Genomic DNA, 25,129 nt, shown 5'->3' with positions numbered 1-25,129 from the left:
GATGAAGTATATGGAGAACATTGTCACACCCATGCTAACCTCAGGAGTTCTAAACCATCTCCTATCATGAACTAGTATGGCCTTCCATGTTCTAGGGTTTCATTATAAAATTATTTTCACTATGACAGGAATCTAAGAGTGACAGGAATGCAGAGCCAACAGCCAATAAAATATCATCTTGACACTGAAACAAGATATCAAAATTAAGAGTTTGTAGAGAGTGAGCAAAGGTAGAAATGGTTTCCAAATGAAAGTGTTCTGCTAATATATGTAAATGGCAAAGAAAAAGATAGTGTGGGCTTGTGTGATTGGCAGGACAGTTTGTCACCCAGCATGTGTCATCCAAGAGACTTAAAAGCAACCTAGTATGTGGACTCCATAGATACTAAACTCTTTAAATAATCACTGGTGGTACCAATGGTAACCTAAGGGTCACAGGGGAGACACGATCAGTCCTTTGTATCTTAAAGGTGGTAACACGCCCTATACTTTCTACCTATATACTTTTGCTCAATTCTCTAAAGGAACACAAAACTCATTCCCTCATTTATGTCTACTAAAATCTTATCTCAAGGCCCAGATCAGATCCCAGTTCCCCTATGAATTCTTTTGTAATTACTTAGCTGGTAATAATCACTCTCTTTTCTAAATCAATTATTTGCACTCTCATTTGGCAGGCATTATAAAAGAATTTCTTATGCTGTGGTTGTCTATTTGCCAAGATTACTTGAAGGCAGGGAATATGTCTTCTTCTTAAACTTGAATTTCTCTCTAGTACTTTGTAAGCATGCAACAAATACTTGTCAAATAAGTGAATGAGTGGACAAGGTATCAGGAGAACAGTGCACAAAGACATACTTCTTCTCAGTCCTAACAACTTAATACTCTCTCTGCTGGTGAAAACCTAAAAGTTTGAGTAGGGGAAAGTGAACCAGCAATGACTACCCAAAGGATTAGGGTGGCACTAACTCCAGGAACAAAATGGCAAAGAAGTTGTCAGTAACCAGAAAAGGTAGGGAGATAGTAAAAGAGTTCTTAACTGCCCTTTATAAGTTTAAGAAACCAGGTCCATATGGATTATACCATAGGGCCGGGGGTGTCAAAAAGAAATATATTCCAGCTGGCTGCACATTGATCCAGAAAATCACCAATTGACATTATATTTTATTGTATTTTTATTTATTTTGTTCAGCATTTCCCAAATATATTTTAATCTTCTTTGAGTCACACTCCTGAGGTTTGTGGCAGTTTGTGGTCTGTGAGTTTGATACCTCTCCCCCAAGGGACTGTTAGAACCATCAGCTGTGATTTCTGAGCCACAGTCAGTGACCTCTAGAGGATCATGGAGAATGATTCTGTGGTACTGGAAAGGAGAAAGTGTTATCTCAATTTTCAAAAAAAAAAAGGGAAATGGACCGAGAATGACTAATTCCTGGCAAAGTTTTAGAATATAATATTAATGGGGTCAAGGGAAGATAATGAGAATGGCAAAAAAATATGGGGGTCTCAATGGGTTTTGGGCAGCCTGGAGTCAGGGTTGGGGGGGGGAGGGAAAGCAAGAGGGAAAGGAGCCCACACTGACAGCGGGATAGAATATCACTGTGAACTATGAATATGAAGAATTCAGAGGGCCATGGGAAAGACTTATATGAACTAATATAGAGATATATCATAGAAAAGCAACAAGTAGAAGCCAGTTGAAATCAAATGCTGTTTAATTATAATGTCTAAGAAAATTGGCCGAGGAAAGGAGTTGAGACATGATAGCTTCCTTCATATAAATGAATTTCCTTGTGGAGGAAGGATTTGTTCTATATAGTGAGGCAAATTTAGTTGTGCCATAAGGAAAAACTTCCCAACTAGGTTGTTTCAGGAAATGATCAGAGGCAGTTTGCAAACAAAGGTGAAATGATCACTTATCAGTTATACTGAAGATGAAAATCCTATTCAGGTATAGGTTGGATTAGTTGGCATCTGAGGTCCCTTCTGACTTTGACACTCCATGGAACTTTTAAGTGTGTGTATACACACACACACACATACACACCTATGAACACATGTATGCATCATATAGTATATACATTTACATATATAGCATAATATATATAAATATTTGTGTGTCTATCTACAGAATCTCTTCATTACAGTAGTACTGGAGAGGTGGATCTGACTAGCACTCATTTCTATTATCATTTGAGGAGTCCCAGAATTTTCCTAACATCAATCTGATGACATCACAGAAAACTGTGAGTCTTGCTTACTCTGTAGGAGTCTAAGGTTTTGCTGAAATGCTTTTATTTCAATTAAGATACTTATTACACGCCTATTATACATAAAGCACTGTCTTTGACTCTGAAAATGTATTCCTTTTCCCCTGAAAATGTCTAATTTTGCATTTCAAGGACATAGTATCAACCATGTTACCATTCAAAGTACATATAAAATCCTGTTATTAGCAGTAACAGAAAAGCAGTCAGCACCATGGCCAGCAATAGTATGGAAGTGGCTAAGTTCCACAGGGAAGTTGTGGAAAAACAATGGAGCCCCCTGTGGGACTACATGAAAAAGAAAGGGTTGCTATCCATGGAAGTACATTTAGTTAGGCTGTCTCATCCTTATACCTTGGGGCAATTTGGATTTTTCACAGAATAAAATTTGAATGAGTCTCTAGAATGCAGGAATGGTTCTAGGTTCCTCATCTCCTCTTCTCCTCACCAGGAGAAATTTATTTGGATATGGTTTTGTTTCTCTTCACTAGTTGACTAACTAGTAAGGCAGAAGATACCAATTTTTTGATGATTTATGGCGCTGCTTTGTGCCAATCCCACAAGGCAAGAGGTTAGCATTCTGGTAAGGAATGGATCTTTGATGAGAGGGTCTTTCAGAAACAGCTCTGTCTTTATTTTTTTTTTTTTATTGCTGTGCTTTTTCTGAGACAGTTGCATCACCTTAGGGGCATGTCTTGAGAGCTATGATATAACACTTGTTTGTGTTCAAACTGACTGAGATAGATAATCTACAAAAGCATTTAGAAAATGCTATTACATCTTCCATTGAAATTAGTAGCTTAATATCTCAAAGAAAAAAATTATCTGACACTCTAAAGGGGAATAATGCTGCCTGCTTCCCCCTGCATTCCCCCAGTATACAAATCTATCAAATGCTTTCTCTATCCCATTAGAATCTACACATTATTCAACCTGCCTGTGAAACTTTCTGAGAGTAGTATTAAAAATAGCAATCGTGAGGTCTTTAAGATAAAATACCAACTTCTCAGCCTTAACGTTCAAGTCTCTCCACATTCTGGCTCCAATCTCTCTTTGCAGTCTTATTTCACATTGTTCCTGTATTCCAATGAAACTAGATGATTAGATGCTCCCATAACAAGCTTTTGTTCAGAATGTACTCTCTCCTTATTTCTGCCTTTCAGAAATTTATCTAACCCTTCTCTTCCTTCAGTGTTTAAGTTAGCTGCCAACTCCTTTTTGTAGTTATTGTTCTGGCCCCCCTTATTTTCCACTGTTCAAATCACCTTCTTTTATATTTACTTATGTGTTTGTTGTAATCTCTCCAAAGAAAGTGAACTCTTTGAGAGTATGGACTGATTAATTTTTGCCTTCATCTTCTCTGGGCTTACTGCTTAGCACAGTGCCTTGAAACTAAAAAGCATTTAATGTATTGGATTGAATTGAATGCAAGGTAGTTTTTTAAATGATATTTTAAAATGAAGTCTAAGAATATAAGATTGTCTATTTCTAGTCTCATCGAATGAAGACTGTGTTGATGATTCTGTGAGAAAAATCCTGTTCAAGATACATTTTCTTTAAGTTTGTTCTCTGTGAAAGTGCAATATTGCTGACTGACCACATGGTGGCATGTAGCTCTATTTTTATATGAAGCCCTGACCCCTCGGTAGCATTTCAGGGATTGAGTATGTGAGCTATTTATCATAGGGCACATTGATATTTTTTAGTAGCACTTTACAGACTTAGTTTAAAAAAAAAGGCACAAAATGTTACCGACATTGTGCATGAGGAAAATCCCACAAATATGCAAAGTATGTTAGTTTATTATTCAACATTGGTCATGCAAACTGGGTCCATGAATTGCTGGGGTTTGGAAACTTCTGAGAGGGCCTGGGATATGTCTGACACTTGGAATTATAATAAGCCATTCTAGATGTCAGGAACATTTTATCAGAAGACAAACAAAGTGGAGAAAATGGAAACTAGGCAAGCTAATTAGCTGTAGGACATTTCCCTTCATGTCATCTCTCCCAATATATTAGTTACCTCTCTCTCAAATGTTGCACAAAATATTATCATTTGCTAAACTGTCTCTGGCTCTGTGTTTCCAAAGAGAAGAATGAGTAACTGACCATAACACCATTGCCATGGGCCATCTTGCCTTTGGCAACGCCCTATGTAGTCCAGGCATATTTGTTATCATTTATCAGGTAAACTGGCTGTAACCTTTGAAATATCAAAGGACAATATTGAGGTCACTCTTCCCTTTTCCATTCCACTTACTCTTTCTTAATAACCAGCTGCTGCTGTATTTAATTTAAAACTCCTTTGACCTTCTTTAATTTTGCAGACACTGGGTAATGTGAAGTAATAAACCAAAGAGGAAAGAAAAGACTTTCATATCACATATGTTTATATTTAATAATAATTATCTCCTAGCCAGAAAAAAAATCTGTGATGAAATACTGTAATTTGTTACTCCAGAGCAGAGGGAATATCTATGCTGCTTCTTAGTGACTCTAATGAGCCCTAAAACGATTTCTTATAGCTGAGATTAATGACTTAATAGATTTTTTCTTATTCTTTATTCTTACAGTTGAGATTATCAGCCTAATGCTTTTTTTGGGGGGGGGTATAGACCTTGCTTTTGTTTCTATAGGGCTCTCCTGGAGTCCACTGAGGCAGATTGGTAACTCATCTCTAACCTAGATTGTTAGATATTTTCTTGGAACTATGGGAAGTTAATTGACTTGCTCTTGGTCACTCAGCTAGTATGTGTCAGGCACAGGACTTGAGCTCAGGTCTCCCTGACACCAAGACTAGCCTATTCACTCTGCCATCTGGTTTCTTTTTCCTCTCAACACTTTAAGGATAGTTGTCTCTCTACAAGCTTTCCTGACTCTTGGTCTGGTGCCCTCAATAAGGCAGCATTATATAGTAGAAGAGTGATGCACCTCTGGGGAAAAAATAGAAATTTCCATAACTTTATTATATTTAAAAGGAATAGCAAGTTGTACACAATAGATGTGCAGTTTCATCTTTTAAAAAATTATACTATTATGGAAATGCTTGTTTTATTCCATAAATTAAATATAAAATAAATTAAAAAAAATAAAAAGGTGATGCACTAAGAGATCCTTAATAAATATTTATTAATTGTGCAATTGTAGCTTCCATTCCCCTTATGACACTTACTTTTTGATTTCATACAAGTCACTTAACCTCTACAGAACTGAGTTACTTTATTTAGTAAGTGGAGATAATAATGACTTACATGCTTACTCCTAGATCAGCTGTGAGTGCCTTTCCATCTAAAGATGCCTTGTACCTACTCTTTAATGCATATCATATATACCTACTTATGCATGGATTATCTTCCCCATTAGGATGTAAGCTTCTTGAGAATAGGAACTATTTTTTGTTTTTCTCTAGTTCAGTGCCTGACACATATTAAACTCTTAATAAATTCTTGTTGATTGAAAATTTGTTCTTTCAAGGTTCCTTCCAGTTCTAAGATAAACAGTTTTATTAAGATAGTAAGATGTAATCTTCTTATAAAGATGATGTAATAGAGGAAAAGGAATTTCTGACACTGAAGCAAATTTGAAAGTAAATACCCCAAACAAACCATCTCACTTAGAATATTGTTATTTTTTTAACCAGCCCATTCTCCAACATGGAAATTAGGCTCCTAGTGAAATGTGCAAAATCGCCAGTCTCTTCTACTTGTCTGCCACTAACCCTTCCTTACCCAAGTATCATCTTAGTATCTCATGTCATTTATCTTTCAGGGAAGGAAAGAAATAACTGCAATCTCTAACCCTAGCTCATGGAAAGTAGGGCCTGTCTACTGGGGATAAGAGGAAATTGTGGAATCCGTTTTTCTCCCCTGTGATTTGTATGCTCAGAGGAATGTTTGTGTTCCAGGTCCACCAGCCACAAGGACCTTCCTTTCCCACATAGACCTAATCACGGTGTTCCAATAAGCACCATTTCAGGTGAACCCCTTACTGCCTGTGTGATGATGGGGAAATCACCTCACCTCTCTGGGCTTCACTTTCCTCATCTGTAAAATGAGGAGAATGGACAAGAGGATTCATAAAGCCCCTTCCCTGCTGTTACAGACCAGTGCTGACCAGGTAATCTAGGTTCAAGATTGAAACAACATAAGGTGCTTGTAGTTCATCTACCAATTGATAAAAAGAGATTTTCTAAGGCATAGCAAGGGAAAGATATTTAAGAAAGATATTCAGGGGCAGCTAGGTGGTGCAGTGAATAGAGCACCAGCCCTGGAGTCAGGAGGACCTGAGTTCAAATTTGGCCTCAGACACTTAACACTTACTAGCTGTGTGACCTTGATCAAGTCACTTAACCCCATTTGCCCTGCCTTTCCCCCTCCAAAAAGCAAAAAAAAAAGTTAAATTAAAAAAATAGTAAAGATGTTCAGTAAAGACACCATATTGATTCAGCTGACCTCAGGTCCCCTGGCTCTGAGGTGCCCATGGGATTCTGCCTGTCAGGCATCAGAGAAGAGCTGTGACTCCATATGGCTTTTTGTACTCAGGTGACCAGGAAGCAATGCCAAATTAACAATATGTACCTTTAGTTCTTAGAGTCAGTTAGTTTTCTAAATCAGGGGTTCTTAATCTAAGGTCTAGGAAGTTTAAAAACTTTTTTTTATAACTATTTTCAACAGAATTGTTTTCCTTTATTTTATTTTATCCCTTTAAAAATATTATTTTGAGAAGAGATCAATAGGTGTCACCACACTACCAAATGGATCCATGACTCAAAAAAGTTAAGAATCCCTGGACTAGAAGATACCTTTTTGAGAAAAAAAAATCTAACAGCCCACATGGCAGGGGCTCTGGTAGATATTCTTCCTTTCACACAGGGCAAAATCTATGATCATGATTCTTGAAACTGTGGAGATTCCCACTGTGGACTGATATTTATGGGGTGGAGGGAGTTGCTAGTGACTTCAGAAGAACCAAAGGTGATAACTGGAGGCTAAAGTACAATTAGCATCAGCATGCAACTCCCTAAGCCTCCAGCATCTCCTTATTACCCCCTCAGAATACTCCCTGTGTCTGTATGGGGCCTCTGGAGGCATTCCTCCTGCCTGGGTCACTGATGTCTCAGGCACATGTTCCAGGGTTTGCCCAAATTCCTATGGGTAGTCCTTCCTTCTTCACCTCCCCTTTGTCTCTCTGACAGATGTGACTTACACCTGATTCCTTCTCTCCCTTCACCCCAATCCCAGTAAATTTAGGGAAAACCCATAGCACTGATAACCTGATCGAGTCCTGCTCCCTTCCCTTTCTGGGGATTTAACTGATACAGAACAGCAGATGGCCAGGACTTCAGCTCATAGATCACAGCAGCACCCAGACTTAAGAGTATGGGTCTTATGAGCATACACAGCACATCTGGTTTCCTTCTGCAGGCTCCACTGGCCAATGATTAGCTTTCTTCCCTGTGAGCTCTTGCTGAGTAAGACTTGATATGGGTAAACATTATCGTGGAGATGGGATCAGGAATCTGATGACCCCGTTAAATTCACTCCTTCCTCTGTATTATGCTGTGGTCTATAAGCCCCACTATAGCCTTCCTTTTCTGGGTCCTGCTTTATATCTTTTAGTATCTGGGAGTTAATAATTTTTGGTAGAGAGTATTTTGCAGTCAATTTTTTTTCTCACTGGGGAGAAAGTATTTAGTCACTTGTGTGGTATAATAGATACACCTGGAGTTAGGAAGACCTAGGTTTGAGTGCCATCCCTTGTTTATTAGCTGTATGGTGATGAGAAAGCCTCTTAGCAACTCTGAGCTTTATTTCTCTCATCTGTAAAATGGGGATTAATAATATTTGTAGGCTCTCCCTCATGGGTTTGTAGTAATGTCTGCAAACCACTGCAAACTTTAAAGCACTATATAAATATGTTTTTATTACATGAATTAACACCATTATTTTAAGTTTATCAGGAAGCAAATTGAATAGTTTAGTTGAATATGCAAACCAGATCTGAGTTTTCTCCGAACACTGTGCTTTCCCCTAACACTGCATACCTTTGCACACTTAGCAACCAGCACATCAAGATAGGTTTAAATAAGCAAATAATCCAAGATCCTCGCTGTTCATTTCCTTGGGAAGCTCAGACATCTGGACTGCATATAACAGATGTGTTATAGATTGGTATTACTGACCTCATATGTGAATGCTTAATACTTTAATCTAATATTTCGGGAGAGTAGGGCCTCCTGCATACACATCCTCTCAGAGGGTGCCGCATGCCTGCCGCTCACTCTGTCCTCTATCATTACCAAAGTATATGTTCAGGCTTTATTGAATTATGGGTGAGCTTTGAAGTAAGAGAGGCACCCCTTCTGCCGGGTGTACAATTTCTTCCCCAAATCTGCCAGTCTGAAAACCTAGGATCATTGAGTTAGAACTGGGCGTGACTTCTGACCTAGGCCATCTAGTCCAGTCCCCATATTTTACAGATAAGGAAACAGAGGTCCAGAGACTTACTCAAAGCAGAGTCAGGGTGGAAATCCAGGTTCTTTAACCTGAACAATGCTCTTTGCACTCTATCATGATACCTTCCTGTATGTATTGGTAGATATCATTTTCACCAGCTCTTTTCATCAGAGATTTTCCTTTCCAACTCACTCTCCCTTTGGTTCACTACTATCAGAAACACTGCTTCTTCCCCCCCTGCAACACACACACACACACACACACACACACACACACTCTATTATGGGAGGAGGGTCGGACAAGGTTTAGTTTTTGGAGTTACCAATTTCTTTAGGACTGCCTGTGAAGCAGTTATTGTTCCAATGTGTAAAAATGTGTCTTAGAGGCTACAGATTTATATGAATAATTATGATCCTGACATTCTGGTTTGGAGAAGTAGTTTGGTATAGTGGACAGAGCATTGAACTGGAAGTTAGGAGACCTGAGTTTGAATCCTGCCTCAGACACTTATTAGTTGTGTGATGCTGGGCAAATCACTTAAATTCCCAAAGTCTGAGTTTTCTTGTCCGTAAAATCAGGCTAATATTATTTGCAACATTTATCTCACAAGGTTGTTGTGAGGCTCCAATGAGATAATGTATAGCATACTTTAGAAGTCTTAAACTACTATGCAAATATGTTTCCCATTTTGATGAATATTTTCACGTCTCCATCTTACTTTTTCTTCTCCATCTAACATGCCCGACAATACCTCCCAATTTATTTCAGGCCTCTGAGCCTGTGTTCATTTCAAAGGATGAGGCTGGAAATAACATTGAACTCCGCTTTATCTCCAACCACGCAGGGCTCACCTTTTTCTCCTTTGGTACATGTCCTCCCATCTTCTTCTCGGATATAGCCCTCCCGACACTCACAACGGTAGCTGCCCAAGGTATTGACGCAGATCTGTGAGCAGAGCGTCTCATTGCTGGTGGCGCACTCATCAATATCTGTATTTGAACCCAATGTCCAGAGGTAGAGAACTTTAGAAAATGTATTTCCTATAGAGTAGGTTATATTGAGTTGGGTGTTCTATCCAGATGACATTCTTTGTACAACATCAATCAATGTGACTTTGGATAATCAATTAATCATTAATTAGTAAATAAGCATTTATTCACTTGCTTACTATTTGCCAGGTGGGCAGCTAAATCACACAGTGAATAGAGTGCCAGGCCTGGAATCAGGAAGACTCATCTTCCTGAGCTCAAATCCAGCTTTAGACACTTACTAGCTGTGTGACCCTGGGCAAGTCACTTAATCCTGTTTGCCTCAGTTCCTCATCTATAAAATGAGCAGGAGAAAAAAATGGCATAGGGACTCCAGTATTTTTGTCAAGAAAACCCCAAATGCGGTCATGAAGAGTTGGACACAACTGAAAATGACTGAACAACAACAATTTGACAGGTGTTGTGCTAAGTGCTGTGAAGACAAAGAAAAAATAGACATAGTTCTTGCCTGTAAGGAGTGTTACATTCTGATGGGGAATAAAGTGGGAAGCTAGACATATGACCCATCCGCGAAAGAAACTCGTTCCAATTGCCCTCATAGTGGAGACATCCCAAAGCAGTGTGTTCTAGGACCGATTCTGCTGCTAGTTAGTTGTGTGACATAAGCCTGGTCATGGAACTCTCATACCTCAATTTCTCCATCTATAGGACTACATAATAATACTTATTTTAATTTCTCCTACTAGTTGGTTTAATTGGGAAAATATTTTGAAAGTAAACATATGCCAAAACAAATACAACATCTGCTTACTATCATTACTTGCAATTCAATTGGCATAATTTTTATTTTCAAATGTCCTGGTAAGTTGAAGTCTTTTTAATGCCCTCTTTTGCAGATGTAGAGTCTAAGGGTAAGTCAACCTAGAACGTCTTTTTCAATTTAAAATAAAAGATTGAATAACATAGCTGGGAAATATCACTGTCACTTAAAAGGATCTGACAACCATTGGGACTTCCATGCAGAGTGCTCTCCCTGTGAAATTTGGCCCATCAGTGACCTGAAACCTGAAAATTCCTCCCTCTAGACTAACAAACTCCTCATAAGCCTTGAAAATGAGTCAGCAGGGCTTTCAAAGCCAGGGTCATCTATTTACATCACAGATTCACTCCCTGCTGAAATGCAGAGAAAGGAAATGTTTTCAACCCATGGGAAGGTGGCAGGGGAGGGGTGGGGGAGGGAGGGGTCTTGAATAAGTTTCACATACACAGTCTGTAAACAACACCAGGTGCCAGTAGACAGAAGCAATGATACTGGGGCTTCAGACAGAGCACATGTGTTGGACAGACTGAGACTGGGTGTGCACTCTAGGAAGCTAATGACATCTAAGTCTGATGCATGTTCTAGGAGCTTCCTTGATGTGCTGCCAAGGGCCTTTCTTCCCCTCCCCCATCTCCCAGTCACTGCAGGTAGTGGTAAGAACACTGAAAATGGAAGCTTCACTGACTAGGTGCCTGCCCTTCATCCTCTGCAATGAACAAACTGGGGGGCATTGTGACATCACAGCCTGACACTAATTGGAAGTGTTCCAGTATTTCAAACTGACACCCACCCTCCAGCCTCCAGCTGCCTACTGAGCATGGCACTGCCTGAGTCTTTAAGCTATTGGTGATATAAAAAAGAAAAAAAGGATGAAGCAGGTGAAAACAAGCTTCAGATTGATCTTTATAAGCAACATCGAGGGTTTGTAGATTCCCAAAGTTATAAGAATTAAGGGGATTGGGGGTGGGGTGGAGAAAAGCAGGTTCAAAACTGAAAAAGAAAAATAATTAAAGTCCTAGGCTTGGAATTTATTGGGCACCTAACAGGACCCAGTTCTCCCAAATGTGGAAAGGACCACAGACTAACTCTAAAGAGAATGGCCCCCAAAGAGTCTAGCAAGCCTGAAGGAGGCAAAGTCAAGCAAGACAAGGGCTGGCTACAGAGAGAAACTTGGCTTATTTTACACCTTGGTTCACCATAGTAGCAGCACAACATACTAGTCTTAGCACTGAAAGGACATTTAAAAGTTACCCAGTCCCTCATTTTGTAGATGAAGAAACTTTAGTGACTTACACACTCAAGGTCACACAGATCCTAATGAACAAAGACAAGATGTTAACCCAGGTCCTCTAATTCCACATCTGGATCTTTTCTCCTTCCCTTGTATAGTTGACCATAAGCTATTTGCCACAAAACTTAGGAAGCCAGCAAATGATGGCACTGGCATGTAGTCCCTGGATAGGTTTGTGTGACAGTGGGCGGACAAGATTGTGTTTTAATGACTTCTTCAGTCACAGATCAGAATGTTGGCCTCCTTAGCTTCCTTTCCCTTGGTTCTAAGCTGCCCACCACATGTTAGTCTCTTCTTCTTTAAGCTGCCTGTGCTCTACAGCTAATCTAAGGGCAAGCTTATTTCTATTTGGTTCTCTGGCTCAAAACTTTCTTTATCATCTATTTTCAATTTCATGATGAATCTGTTTCTTTTTCCTCTTCCCTCTATTTATTTGTTATTGAGTAGTTAAATGGTATCAGCTGTATACATGAAATTTTCCTGGAAGCAGTCTGAGAGGCACTGTGGGTGTTTCCATAATTACATATAATAGTCACAACTAGTATACTTCTAAGTGAGATGCCATCCCGCAGATTTGAAGACTTAGGGAGAGGAGTCAAAGGTTAGTAAAATTCTTAGTCCTTAGAGACCTTACAAAAAAGTGTTTGACCAATGGAGAAGCCTATGTAAGATGAAGTAAATCCCTCAAAAGTTGCAAACTCAAGCATTTACCCGACATACCTAAGCAGTAAGGCTTCACTTTGTTCCTGTGTCTTTCCCGGTCATACCGGTACCCTGGATAGCAGGTACATAGAACTCGGCCAAAGTTATCTGTGCATTGCTGTTCACAAGGAGCCTCAGAACATACATCATAATCTGGAAGATGGACAAACAATATACAAAATCATTGGCAACAATAATCCCATGACACTAGGGACTGTGATATTTTGAGAATATATGATTAAAAGGCAGAAAATGGAGAACTAATGTTTTAGAACAGTGGTCTCCAAAGTGGAGGATAGTGCCCCAGAAGATTGTGATTTGACTCAAAGGGGGCAGTGGCAGAACCAATGGGCAATGGATAATGGGATCAACCAATCAGAAGGTTGGGAAGATGGGTCACATTCTACCCTCCCTTGACAGACAATCATGGGATCCATCTCTAAAACAACAACTACTATTTTACACCAACATTTCTCCACTTTGCTGCCTCCCCTTAATGTGCAAATTTGCAACCTCTTCCCTTCTCCCCCATGAATTGGTCCCTTGGGATAGTTATAACATAAATATTACTTGAGTACCCACCGTTGTAACTATACAGGTGCCATTGGGAAAATTCTCCTCACCCAGAATACCCTTCCCCATTTCCCAGATCAATTCTTGGCTGTAGCAGGTACCTAGTAGAGGGTGGATTTGGCTTTCGGGTCAGTGACTGCTGAATAAGGGGCCAACTTCCCCCTTTTTTATTTTGAGTAGGATAGACAAGAAGGATGATCAAGCATGCATGGATCACAATATGCACCACACATATGATTATGTTTTATTTCCCCTCAAACCCATTCTCCTTCTAAACTTCCTTTTTTCAGTTGAAGGAACTACTAAGTTGAGCACATTCTGAGGGCCTCCCCCACTCTCTATTTACAAAGCCACAACCATAGTTCAAGTCCTTACCACCTCTCACCTACAGTATTGAAATGACTTTCTCCCTATTTCCAGTCTCTCCCCATTCCAAAGCAATTTCTATTTAGCTGCCAAAATTATTTTCCCAAAGCACAGGTCTGATTGTGCTACACCCCTACTCAAAAACTCCAGGGGCTCCCCATTGATTCTAGAATCAAATGTTATTTCATCTTTATCTCATTTTGTATTTTGATTTTAGTAATTTTTATAATGGACACAATTATTGGGACAGTGGTGAGCATATTTATATATACATATATCATATATAATTTATATATAAGTTAATATATATATACTGGGGATATGAGCTCTGTTTTTTGTTTGTTTTTCTAGCTGATAGGAATACATAATCAAAAATGTTTAGAGAAAAGTCTTTTAAAGTATGTTTCCCCAAACTGGTTCCAACTTAGGAAAAGGGAATAAGAAATTTAGTCTAAGAAGAAGGAGGGAATTAAGTTTAACCTGAATTGCTGGTGTTCCTCAAAACACTGTAAGATGGAATTTATCACATAATATCCTACCTAACTTTGCCTAGCTCTAATAATTCATCAGCAGTTCTGGTCCCTGGCTCTGCCTTGTACAGGTCCCAGGGACCTTTGTTTTTTTTGTTGGGGTTTTTTTTTTTTGGCTTTTTTTTGGAGGGGGGAAGGCAGGGCAACTGGAGTTAAGTGACTTGCCCAAGGTCACATAGCTAGTAAGTGTTAAATGTCTGAGACCACATTTGAACTCAGGTCCTCCTGACTTCAAGGCAGGTGCTCTATTCACTGCATCACCTAGCTCCTCCCCAGGAGCCTCTGTTACAATGCCAGGTTAGAGGCTTAGAGCTGCAAGAGATCTTAAAGGCTCGCTAGTTCTATCCTCTAATTTCAGAGAAGGAAATTGAGGCCCTGGAAGGTAGAGGCATTTGCTCGAATTCACACACCAACAATACATACAAATCCAGGGTTGGACTTTAAAAAAAAAAACTGAATACAATGTTTTCCTCCCAATAGAGATCCCATTTATTTAAATTCTGTACAACGAGGGCTCCTGCCTGGGTAGGGAGACTGGTACCCTTTTTCTGGGCACTGATGGACAGAGGCATTGGCATTTTCCATCTTGTGAATCATGACACTGTCTACTACTCCAACGATACCATTAAGACCTGCCCTTCCCTTGCCATAAATACTCTTATTCTCTGGCATACCTAAGAGCAGCAAAACTTAGCTGGTGTACTTCTCCTGGACCCACAGAGGGAGAACAAGATTGAGATTTTCAGAGTATGGTGGTGAGAAGGAACATGGCTCAGTGGAAAGATTACTGGCTTTGAAATCAGAGGACTTGGGTTCAAATGCCACCTCTGAGACATATTGTATGATCTTGAACAAATCATTTACTTCAATAACCTGTGCCTCAATTTCCTCACATCTGAAAAATGGGGAGGGAAGGTGAACCACCTGGCTTCTGCAGTTCCTTAGAGCTCTAAATTTATAACCCTTGCCAACCCTGGTCTCCTCTGACAGACCTGCTGTGTGCTTTTCTCAAGGGCAGAGGACTGAAAATAGAAGACTTCTGGGATGAAGAAGTTGGTACATTTGTGAAGGCTGATAGTTGCTTTTTTTCCAAATAAACTCAAAGTGGTTTGGGGCCAGGGAAGCCATGGTGGTCTGGTTTGCCAGCTAAGGTGGTGGATGAGCAACCAGTACCATAGGATGGGGATGGCATTCCATGCCCTGAGTTAGTAATAACCGCTACCACTTACATAGTACTTTTGAGGTTTACAAAGCATTTTACATATGTATTTGATTCTCATAACAACCCTGACATATAGACATAGATTATTATTATCATTATTATCATTTTGGTGAGGCAATCGGGGTTAAGCGACTTGCCCAGGATCACACAGCTAGTTAAGTGTCTGAGGACACATTTGAACTCAGGTCCTCCTCTGACTCCAGGGCCAGTACTCTATCCCTTGTGCCACCTACCTGCCCTGAGATATAGATATTATTGTCATCCCCACTTTACTTATGAGGAAACTGAGACTGAGACAGTTATTATACATAATATATAAATATAAGTATTTGTCCAGAGGTCACATGACTAGTAAGTGTCTAAGAGATCTGCAATCAGATCTTGACTCCGAGTCAATGCTACCCACTGGACCACCGACTTGTTCACCTACCCTTTCCTGCACATACTGGATCGAGCAGCAGAGTCATCACCATTGCTCAGCTCCCCCAAGGGCTCTTTTCCCTCTGTCTCGCTGATCTGAAGGCAGACGAGGCCAGTGTTATGGGTCATGTTTTCCACTTTCAAACTGAAAGCTGGGGTTAGCCAAGAACCTCTCTCTGACTTGGCTGTTCTCACATAGGAGTAAAGGTGACAAGTCTGATTGGGAAAAATTCAAAGGAGGCCTTCCACACAAGAGCTGACAGTGGGTCCTTATGAGGAGCTTATGGCTTTTGGGCAGGATAGGGCAGTTAGCCCTGGCTTATAAAACTGGATTAATCTGAGCAGTGGTTCTACCTAGCTGAGAGAGTTTGTACATCTCTCAGTTCTCATAAATTTAGTGAGTGGACTTTTTTTGCAGGGTGCTTGGCTCTAACCCAGGTAGTAAATATGAACAATTTACTCCAGACTCATGTCCAAGGTCTCATTAATCACTTTACTACCCTATAAGTGCTGACAGACAAACTGTTCTTGGAAGCTCCAAGTCTGGCTTCATTCTGCCATGGAGTGAAGGTAATATGGGTGGGCTGTTAGCTATGATGTGGGAGGAGAGGCTGCTGTAACAGAAGATGACCTTGACATTGGGCAGTGTGGTACAATAGAACTGCTTTTGGAGTCAAAGGACCTAGGTTCAGATTCTGAGCCAGGTGACACTTAACCTCTCTGGGCCTCAGTTTCCTCATCTGTAAAATGAAGGAGTTGGATTAAATGATCTCTAAGATCTAGACTTTTGATTCTCTGAACCACGGACTAGGAAATTCCTTAGGCTTGATTTTGTTCCTCACAACCACGAGTTTTGTGGAATCAGCGGCCATTCCACAAGGGGTGCCAGCAACTCCCCCTTCTCTAATTCCAAAAGGGTTCTTCTCTGAGGAGTCACCAAGTGATATCTAGGGTGAATCGTGAATTTCCGTTGAGAAGTCTTGGTCTCAGTCAGGCATGCTTGACTCTGACTAAGCATCACTGCCACACAGACAAAGTTCTGTGTTTTCTCTTATTCCAGAGCTATACTTTCTTGCTCTATAAAGCTTTTAACTATTGGCAACCATGCATTATTTTCCACTGCTGTGTACTGCCAGATGTGGTCATCAGTCAGCATCTGCCAGGGAAGGAGAGGTAAAGAGCACTTAGCTTGACCATAGCTTTGATGATCACTCTTATGCCAATTTGACTATTGTTGGCACAGGAAGGAGAGGGGTCAGATGAGTGGGGTTTCCATTCACTTATCTATAAAGGCATCATAGCAAAGTGTATAGCATGCTGAAGCTGAAGTTTGGAGGTAATGGGTTCAAGTGCCACTTACCTCTCTGAGCCTCAGTAACTCTTGAAGTGTATTAACTTGGAGGCAGAAACGGTACAGTGAAAAACTATTGTCTTTGGAACTAGATGATTTGTGCTTGAATCTGGCCTCTGTCACCCCTTGTACAACCTTGGGCAAGTCACTTAACTTTCCTAGGCTTTAGTTTCCTCATCTATAAAATGAAGGGGTTGGATGATCACAAAGTTTCTTTTCAGCCCTAGGTCCTATAAACCTATGAAATTCTAGGTGATTTGTAATTCGCATCAGTGGAGGAGGTTCACATACCCACAATATCATAGTTTTTTTCTGTATACACTAAGCCATGATCCTTATGATGTGTAAGTAAAAGCCAGTAGAATGCCAGGGGACATAGAGGAAGGAAAACCAGCTAAGTCATTTAAATGGAAATTCATGAATGGTGGGATGGATGGATCCCCTACTCTGGGCATTTCTTTGGGCCATATTTGGCGACTATATGTTTTATTCCTCTGCAAAAGGGTAAATCAAACTAAAGCTTCCTTATTGGTTTCTTGTTGTTCCCTATGGAGGGAACTGAGCCAAAGAAGACTGGTTCATAAGGTGGAAGGAGAGGTGGTTTCTGGACTCTTTTGAGACAGCCTCTTTGCTGGGACAAAGTCAGTGCCAACTCTTTCTTCGATTTCCAATAGTGGTGGAGAGGATTTTTTTTCTCTCTCATTGCCCCATTCCTTCCTCCCCAGTAGTTACATACATATAACAGTAAGAATCTATTTTTTGGTCTTGGATGGCCTTGGACTAGATCTGAAATTCCTGGCTACTTCTTGTGCTCTGCATTTCTTTCTCTGCGCACATCACCAGAAATGTCCCAACGGCCTACCCAAATCCAAGGGGAGTGCTCCGATCCAATCCCCCACTAAATATGGATTCTAATGGGAAATTTATGGTTTTTTGATTGGGCTAGGAGACAGAAAAAAGGCTGAGACACTTAGGATGAGTGGAGAAATTCAAGGGTCTGAATCCCAGTTGGGTAGATTCCTGTAAGGAAGGAAATAACCTTGGATGCTTCACTTGGCTGAACTTGGACATTTTCCACCACCTTGTCTAATTTGACTTCCTTCCAATGAGTTTCCCCACAGTGGAAACATTATTGACAAGTTTAGAATGAGCCACTCTGCTGCTCACCGTGTCCTTTCCTTCTGGCAGTGGAGGATAATAGGGGATGGGAGGAAATTCCTAGACTTGAAGATTTGGTCACAGCCCTCTTTCTAAAAAATTAAATTTATTTCATTTATTGTTTACCTCAGCCTGGAATAATGATAACAGCAACAATAATTAGCATTTAGATGGTACTTTATGGTTTCCAAAGCACAATCCATGGCATATGATTTGATCTTCATAACAATTCTGTGAAGTAAGTGCTATTATTATTCCCACTTGATAAATGAGATAACTGAAACAGATTAAGTGCCCAGGTACCTGCCCAGAGTCATAGAGTAATTAAGCGTCTGAGGCAAGATTTGAACTCAGATCCACCCAACACCAAGTCCAGCACCATCCATTGCACCTCCAGGAGACAGGCAGATCCAGATTTGAGTGTAGCCTCTCACACTTAGTAGCTGACACCTAGGCTGCCAGTCAGCCTAATCAACAAAAATTGAGTGTGTTACTATGTGAGCACTGGTGATACAAAGACAAAATTGAACATTCCCTGCTGCCAAGGAGCTTACACTCTACATGTTATTCATAACCATATACAGAATATGTAAAAAATGAATACAAAGTAATAGTTGGGGGTGGGGAGACACTAACAGGAAAGATCCCAGGTAGGCAGTGGTATCTTGAGTTTTGCAGGTAACTAGTGATTTTAAGACAGCTAGGTGGCGCCATAGAGAACTGGACCCAGAGTCAGGAAGACTCATATTCCTGAGTTCAAATCCAGCCTCAGTCACTAGCTAGCTGTGTAACCCTGGGCATGTCACTTAACCCTGTTTGTCTCCATTTCCTCATCTGTAAAATGAGCTGGAGAAGGAAGTGGCAAATCATTCCAGTATCTTTGCCAAGAAAACCCCAAAGGGAGTCATGAAGAGTCAGATATAACTGAAATGACTGAACAACTACAAGTGATTTTAAGAGGTGAGGTTGAGGAGGGAGTACATTCCAGGCATGGGAGCCAGCCAACACAAATGCGGGCCATGTGTCAGCAACATCAAGAAAGGCAGTATGCCTGGAACCATAGTGTACCAGAAGTTAAGTGGGAGTAATCTCTAATAAGTCCAGAAAGGTAAATTGGGGCCAGATTGTAGAGAGTTTGAAAAGTCTAACCAAGAAGTTTGTATTTGACCCTGAAGGCAATAAGGAACTACTAGATCCTACTGGTTAGAAGAATGACAGAGCTGTGGTTTAAGAGTATCACTCTGACAGCAATGTGGAAGACAGATTAGAGAGGGAAGACAGTTGAAGCAAGGAGACCAACTGTAAAATTCTGGGAGGAAATGAGGCAGCTTGTAGGAATGGAAAGAGACTTTACAGAAGCAAAAAAAGAAATAAAAAGCCAAGCAACAAAAAACCAAGTCTTGGTGACTGATTTGATATGTGGAAAGAGGAAGAAGAAATAATCGAAGATGACTTGAAGTTGGAGTCTGAATTCCTGGAATTGGGGCGCCATTAGTAGAAACAGAAATTGAGAAGGGTAGATTTGGGATAATATGGAATAATGAGTGCAGTTTTAGAAAAATGGAGTTAAGTATTTGTGGAATATTCCCATAAAAATATCCAAAAAAGAAGCTGGAAATATAGGATTAAAACTCTGGGAAGAGGTTGGAATTGGAGTTAATAGATTTGGGAATCATATGCATGGAGTAAATGTCATGGGAATTGATGAGATAAATGAGGGAGAAAGTATAGAGAAAAAATAAAAGGGCACAAGCCAAAATCTTGGGGGACAGAGACATTGAAGAGAAAAGGTAGAGATAGGAAGTGAATTGCCTGTATGAGACAGATAAAGAACAGTATGAGAAGTGGGAGGAAATTCATGAGAATGTAGTGTCACAGAAGCCGAGGGAGGATAAAATGGTCCATAGTATTAAAAGTTACTGATAGGTCAAGGACCGTAACAAAAATTCAGGAAGAAGTATACAAATGAACATGTAATTCTGCACAAAATTATATCAAGATAGCATAGTAAAAACTTGAATGCTTCCCAAATTAATTTATGGACCAAATGAAAATACAAAAGTGTTATTTTATAGAATAAAAACCATAAAATTAATATAAAACAATAAACAATAAAATCAAAGGAACCATAGAAAATGAATAAAGTCTTACAAAATTTCAAATATACTATAAGATATTAATTATAAATAAAACTGTTTGGTAGTAGATAAAAATAAAAATAGATCACTGGAAGAGAATAGAGAATCCAGAAATAATCAACCAATCAACTAGCATTTTTAAAACACTATGTCCCAAGCATTGTGCTAAATGGAGATATACCAAAATGAAAAAACAATCCCTACCCTCAAGGAGCTTACAGTCTGTTGGAGGAGACAATATATACATATATATATATAGATATATATATAAATAGATACTAAAAGTACCTATTTTTATGTACACACACACACACACACACACACACACGCACACAGAGTTCCATACAGAGTAGATGGAAAGTAACCTCTGAGGGGAAGTCTCTAGTAGCTGGTATCTGAGCTGAGTCTTGAAGGAAGCCAGGTATTCTAAGAAGAAGGAGAGCATCATAGGCATGGAGGAGAGCCTGGACAAAGGCACAGATGTGGGAGATGGAGCATCACGTGGGAGGTACAGAAAGTTGACTTTTATGATTGTATCATAGAATGTATGATGGTGAGTAAGCTGTAAGAAGGCTGAAATTATAAGAAGGGATGAAGGTGTAAAGAGCTTTAAATACTAAGGATCCTAATATTTGATCCTTCAGATAATAGTAAAACACTGGAATTTTGTGTGGAAGAAGACGTAGTAGTAACCTGGATCAATCTACACTTTAGGAATATTTCTTCAGCAGCTACATGGAAGAAGATGGGAGTGTAGAAAGACCTGAGGCAGAGAGACCAATTAGAAGGTTATGGCATTAGTGAAGGTGAAAGGTGATAGAGAAGGGCTTGAATGCTAGTTTGGTGTCTGTAATAAGTGGAAAGAAGAGGAATATCCTAGAGATGTTATTAAAGAAGAAATAACAAGATACGACAAATAATTGGTTATGGGGGGTGAGTGAGAGTGAGAAGGGAAGAATGCTACTAAGGCTGTAAAATGGATGACTGGGAGGGTGGTGGCACCCTCATCAGTGTAAGGAAATTCAGAAAAGGGGAGAGTTTCAGAAGAAAAGATAGAGAGTTTTGTTTTAGACGTGGAATTTGAGATGCCTGTATGACATCTATTTTAAAATGTCTAATATGTGGTTGGAGATGTAGGATATGAGCTCAGGAGAACAACTAGGAATGGATAAATAGATCCAGGAATCATCTGTATGGACATGATTATTGAAACCATGGCAGCTAATGAGACCGCCATGTGAGAGAGTGTAGAAGAAAAAGAGAAGTCTACAAAAGAACCTTGGGAGACACCCACAGGTATTGTGAGTGACTTGGTTGAATATCCCGAAAAAGACACTGCAAAAGATCAGTCAGACAGATCCAAGAGAGTAGTGTCATAAAAACAGAGAGGAGTATTTAAAGAGAGAAAAACAGAGAAGCGTATTTAAAAGAAAAGGCTGATTAAAATGTCTTCTCCTGCAGAGAAGCCAAAAAAGATGAAGACTGAGGAAAGGTCATTAGAAGTATTAGTGAAGACAACACAGGTAACTTTAGAGAGCAACTTTCTTTAAATGATGAGGTTGAAAAACTACATAGAAGAAGGTTTGGAACAAGGGGAAGCATTAAGTATAGGTGACTTTTTCAAGGAGTTTAGCTGAGGTGAGCAGAGATATGAAGTGACAGCTAGTGAGGATGGTAGAATCAAATGACGAATTTGTAAAGATAGTGGAGGTATGGATGTGTTTGTAGGCAACAGGGAGGTACCAATAAGTAGAGAGAGATTGAAGGTGTGTGTGTGTGTGTGTGTGTGTGTGTGTGTGAGAGAGAGAGAGAGAGAGAGAGAGAAAGAGAGTGATAATGGGTTCAGTTTGCTGAAGAAAATTGAGAGATAACATCAAAGACGTATTAGAGGGGTTGGCTTTGAGGAGAAAAAATGCAATCTCTTCATCAGAGACTGAAGTGAAGGTAGAGATAGTGGAGGATGACATCAGAGGAATGTGAGAGGAGGTGCAGAGTAGAAGAGGGAGCTCTAATCAAAACAACTCGATTTTTTTCCCCGTAAAGTATGAGGTTAAATCTTTATCTGAGGGGTTGTGGGAAGCTTAGGAACAAAGAGAAAAGTTTGTAATAACAGGTGTGATAAGTAGGATTGATAAACAACCAAAGAAGAATGGAAGATTTCCTTACTGCAGTAAGGGCCCAGGTAAGGCAGAATCAACGTATTAAAGAGATTAGTGTTTAATAGACTTGAATAAAATATTACAGAAGAAAAGCATTATTCAATAAATATGAGTAAAATTGTCATATAGTGAAAAATTGTAGCAATCTATACCTCACACTCTATATCACAACAATTGGATCAATTGATCCCCAATTGGATCAATGATGTAAATATTTGAAAAAAAAACAAAAAATTGGAAGATTAAAAAAGTATTTGTTCCAAGTTATGCAAGAGAAAAAATTTCCATGTATCAAATGTTGGGAGAAATTAATGGAATTATTGGAAGAAGAATATTCACAATAAAAAGCAGCATATGAAAAATAAAAAAAAACAAAGAAACACCCTGGAGAAAAATCTTTATAGTTAATCTGATAAAAATATGGCATCCTTCTTTAAGTATATAATCTATCCTCCAACGGACAAATATTCATGAGCACCCACTTTTCTGAAGAAGATAATACCAGTTGTTGAAAATCATTCGAAAGTTGTTTAAAGGAGTTCAGAGAAACATGAGAGAACTTATGTCAAGAGACAGAGTGAAGAAAGCAGAACCAAGAGAACAGCACATACACTTTCTATAACGATGTAAAGACAATGGTAAAAGACAACAAAACTCAGGTCAAATATAACAATGTTGGCGCCACACTTTGAGCCAGACTGTCCATTTTTCATTTCTGCTGATTGGTGAATCATAAAGGTGAAAAGTGACACACTAATAATGGCAGTCATACTCTTTGGCAGTTTTGTTTACCTGTTTTTGAGACATGCACATTGTGTGTTGGTGAGGTTGTCTGGGTTTTGGTCAAACATTTATGTATGCATGTATACATATTTGTTACATTAAAACAAAATTCATCCTCTTAAATAAAGTCAATAAGCTTTTAAAAGAAAAGTTGTTCTAAATCTATGATAATGAGGAATGATAACCAAAATGTTAAGATACATTGTCTACACATCAAATTGTTATATTGATAAGGCATTTAAGTGTTTACTATGTTCCAGGCACTATATTAAAGCTGGAGATATAAGATATGAGAAAACAAGACTTTTGTGACACTCAAGGAACTTACAATGGAAGACAAATCATAAAGGGAAAAGGCAAAGTGGTAAGAATGGGGGCGAAGGAAGAAAGAGAGTACCCATTCAGGACCAAGACTGCTGTGGAGGAGGTAGAGCTCTCTGTAGATGTGTTGAGCTGAGAGTGAAGGTAACATGACTTGGGCCACCAATGAAAATGGCACTTTTGTCCAGGGAATCGCTCTTTGGAAAGAACTCAGAAAAGAACAAGGACTTCCTTGTTTTGTCTTGACACAGTGGGGATGCTGGTAGTTCACTTGTCATCCTCAGGACAAGCCTAAAATCTTTTTTTTATTATACAATTCCTTGATGAACATTTTTTTTACTCTTGGAACATCTTCTATTCAGAGTCCCACAATGGTTATATGTTCCAACCTGCTCAGATCTACCATACACCTTCCATCTCCAGTGGAGGCATTTCCCCATGGTCAAGGTTGCTTCAGAGGAGGTAGAACAGTCCAGAAAGATAATTGAGTTTTGCAAGGCAATAAAACATAATAATGAAAATCTGGTAATTAAACAAAAGAACAAAAACTTAAAATGATAAAATTCAGCGTTATGAGACCTTCAAGAAACAACCACGTTACAAATGGAACTACTTATTGGTATGAGCTTTTCAGATGGTAATCTGTCAACCCCCCTACTCAAATACTATAGTGGATCTTTGATTTCCTCAATTTAGAACTTTCTTTCCAGATTTTCCAGATTGAAAACCTTCTATGTTTGTCCATCCTGTGTGACTTGTGACCATGTTCTCTGATAAGTTCACCACAGGTGTACAACCCACTGGGCTGGAGGACTTCCTTGTTTTGTCTTGACACAGTGGGGATGCTGGTTGTTCACTTGTCTTCCTCAGGACCTGCCTAAAATCTTTTTTTTAATCATACAATTCCTTGATGAACATCTTTTACTCTTGGGACATCTTCTACTCAGAATCTCACACTGGTTATATGTTGCAACCTGTTCAGACCTACCATACACCTTCCATTCAAAGGTGTTCGGTATTTATTCAAAGGCAGTTGTATTCTATATCATGCTGGCACATGGAATGTTAAAACTTAAAAAAGTTTGACCTTCACTTTCCTAATAAGCTTGGAGTTAGTAAAGGGCCCTGAAGTTTTCCAAAGGTAATATAGCCTGTTCTCTTCTTGTCTGACTCTGGACCAAATTTGTTGCCCATATGTATTGTCTGTCTCAGATTTACATACTGATGGACAAACTCCCTTGGATGTCCATAAAAACGCACATTGAAATCTGGGCAACAGACATTCTTCATCTATTCTGTCTTTACAGTGAAGATGAACAGGCTAAATTCCTGTGATTAGAGATCTCTTTTAGGAAGTTCCAAAATGTTAAAGGGTTTGATGCAATCAACACTATGCCATCCACAAACAGCATCTGGAAGACCTCTTATTGGCAGGGAATACTTCTTGGACCTGGATTCTGCACTGGATGTCTTTCATCAGAGTGGGAAATATTTTTGGTAAGCACATATTTCACCACTTTATGCCTCACCTGATTTTTATTATTTGATTTACTTGCCAGAGAGAGAGAGAGAGAGAGAGAGA

The 25,129-nt window shown here is 39.5% G+C and overlaps 1 protein-coding gene across 1 annotated transcript in view; it reads right to left on the bottom strand.

Moving 5' to 3' along the window:
- LOC138172856 (collagen and calcium-binding EGF domain-containing protein 1-like) overlaps window positions 1-25,129 on the bottom strand; it is a 350,877-nt gene that overhangs the window by 12,039 nt on the left and 313,709 nt on the right. The window contains exons 4-5 of the mRNA XM_069102725.1: window positions 12,545-12,679; window positions 9,576-9,713 (exon numbers count right to left, since the gene is read on the bottom strand). Of these exons, the coding sequence (XP_068958826.1) occupies window positions 9,576-9,713; window positions 12,545-12,679 (273 nt within the window). The remainder of the gene's footprint in view (window positions 1-9,575; window positions 9,714-12,544; window positions 12,680-25,129) is intronic.

The sequence above is a fragment of the Petaurus breviceps genome, unplaced genomic scaffold, assembly GCF_028583685.1.
Source record: "Petaurus breviceps papuanus isolate PSGF00001 unplaced genomic scaffold, PetGlider_PUasm1.0 129, whole genome shotgun sequence".
Lineage (NCBI taxonomy): Eukaryota > Metazoa > Chordata > Mammalia > Diprotodontia > Petauridae > Petaurus > Petaurus breviceps.
This window is presented reverse-complemented; position numbering and strand designations above follow the sequence as displayed.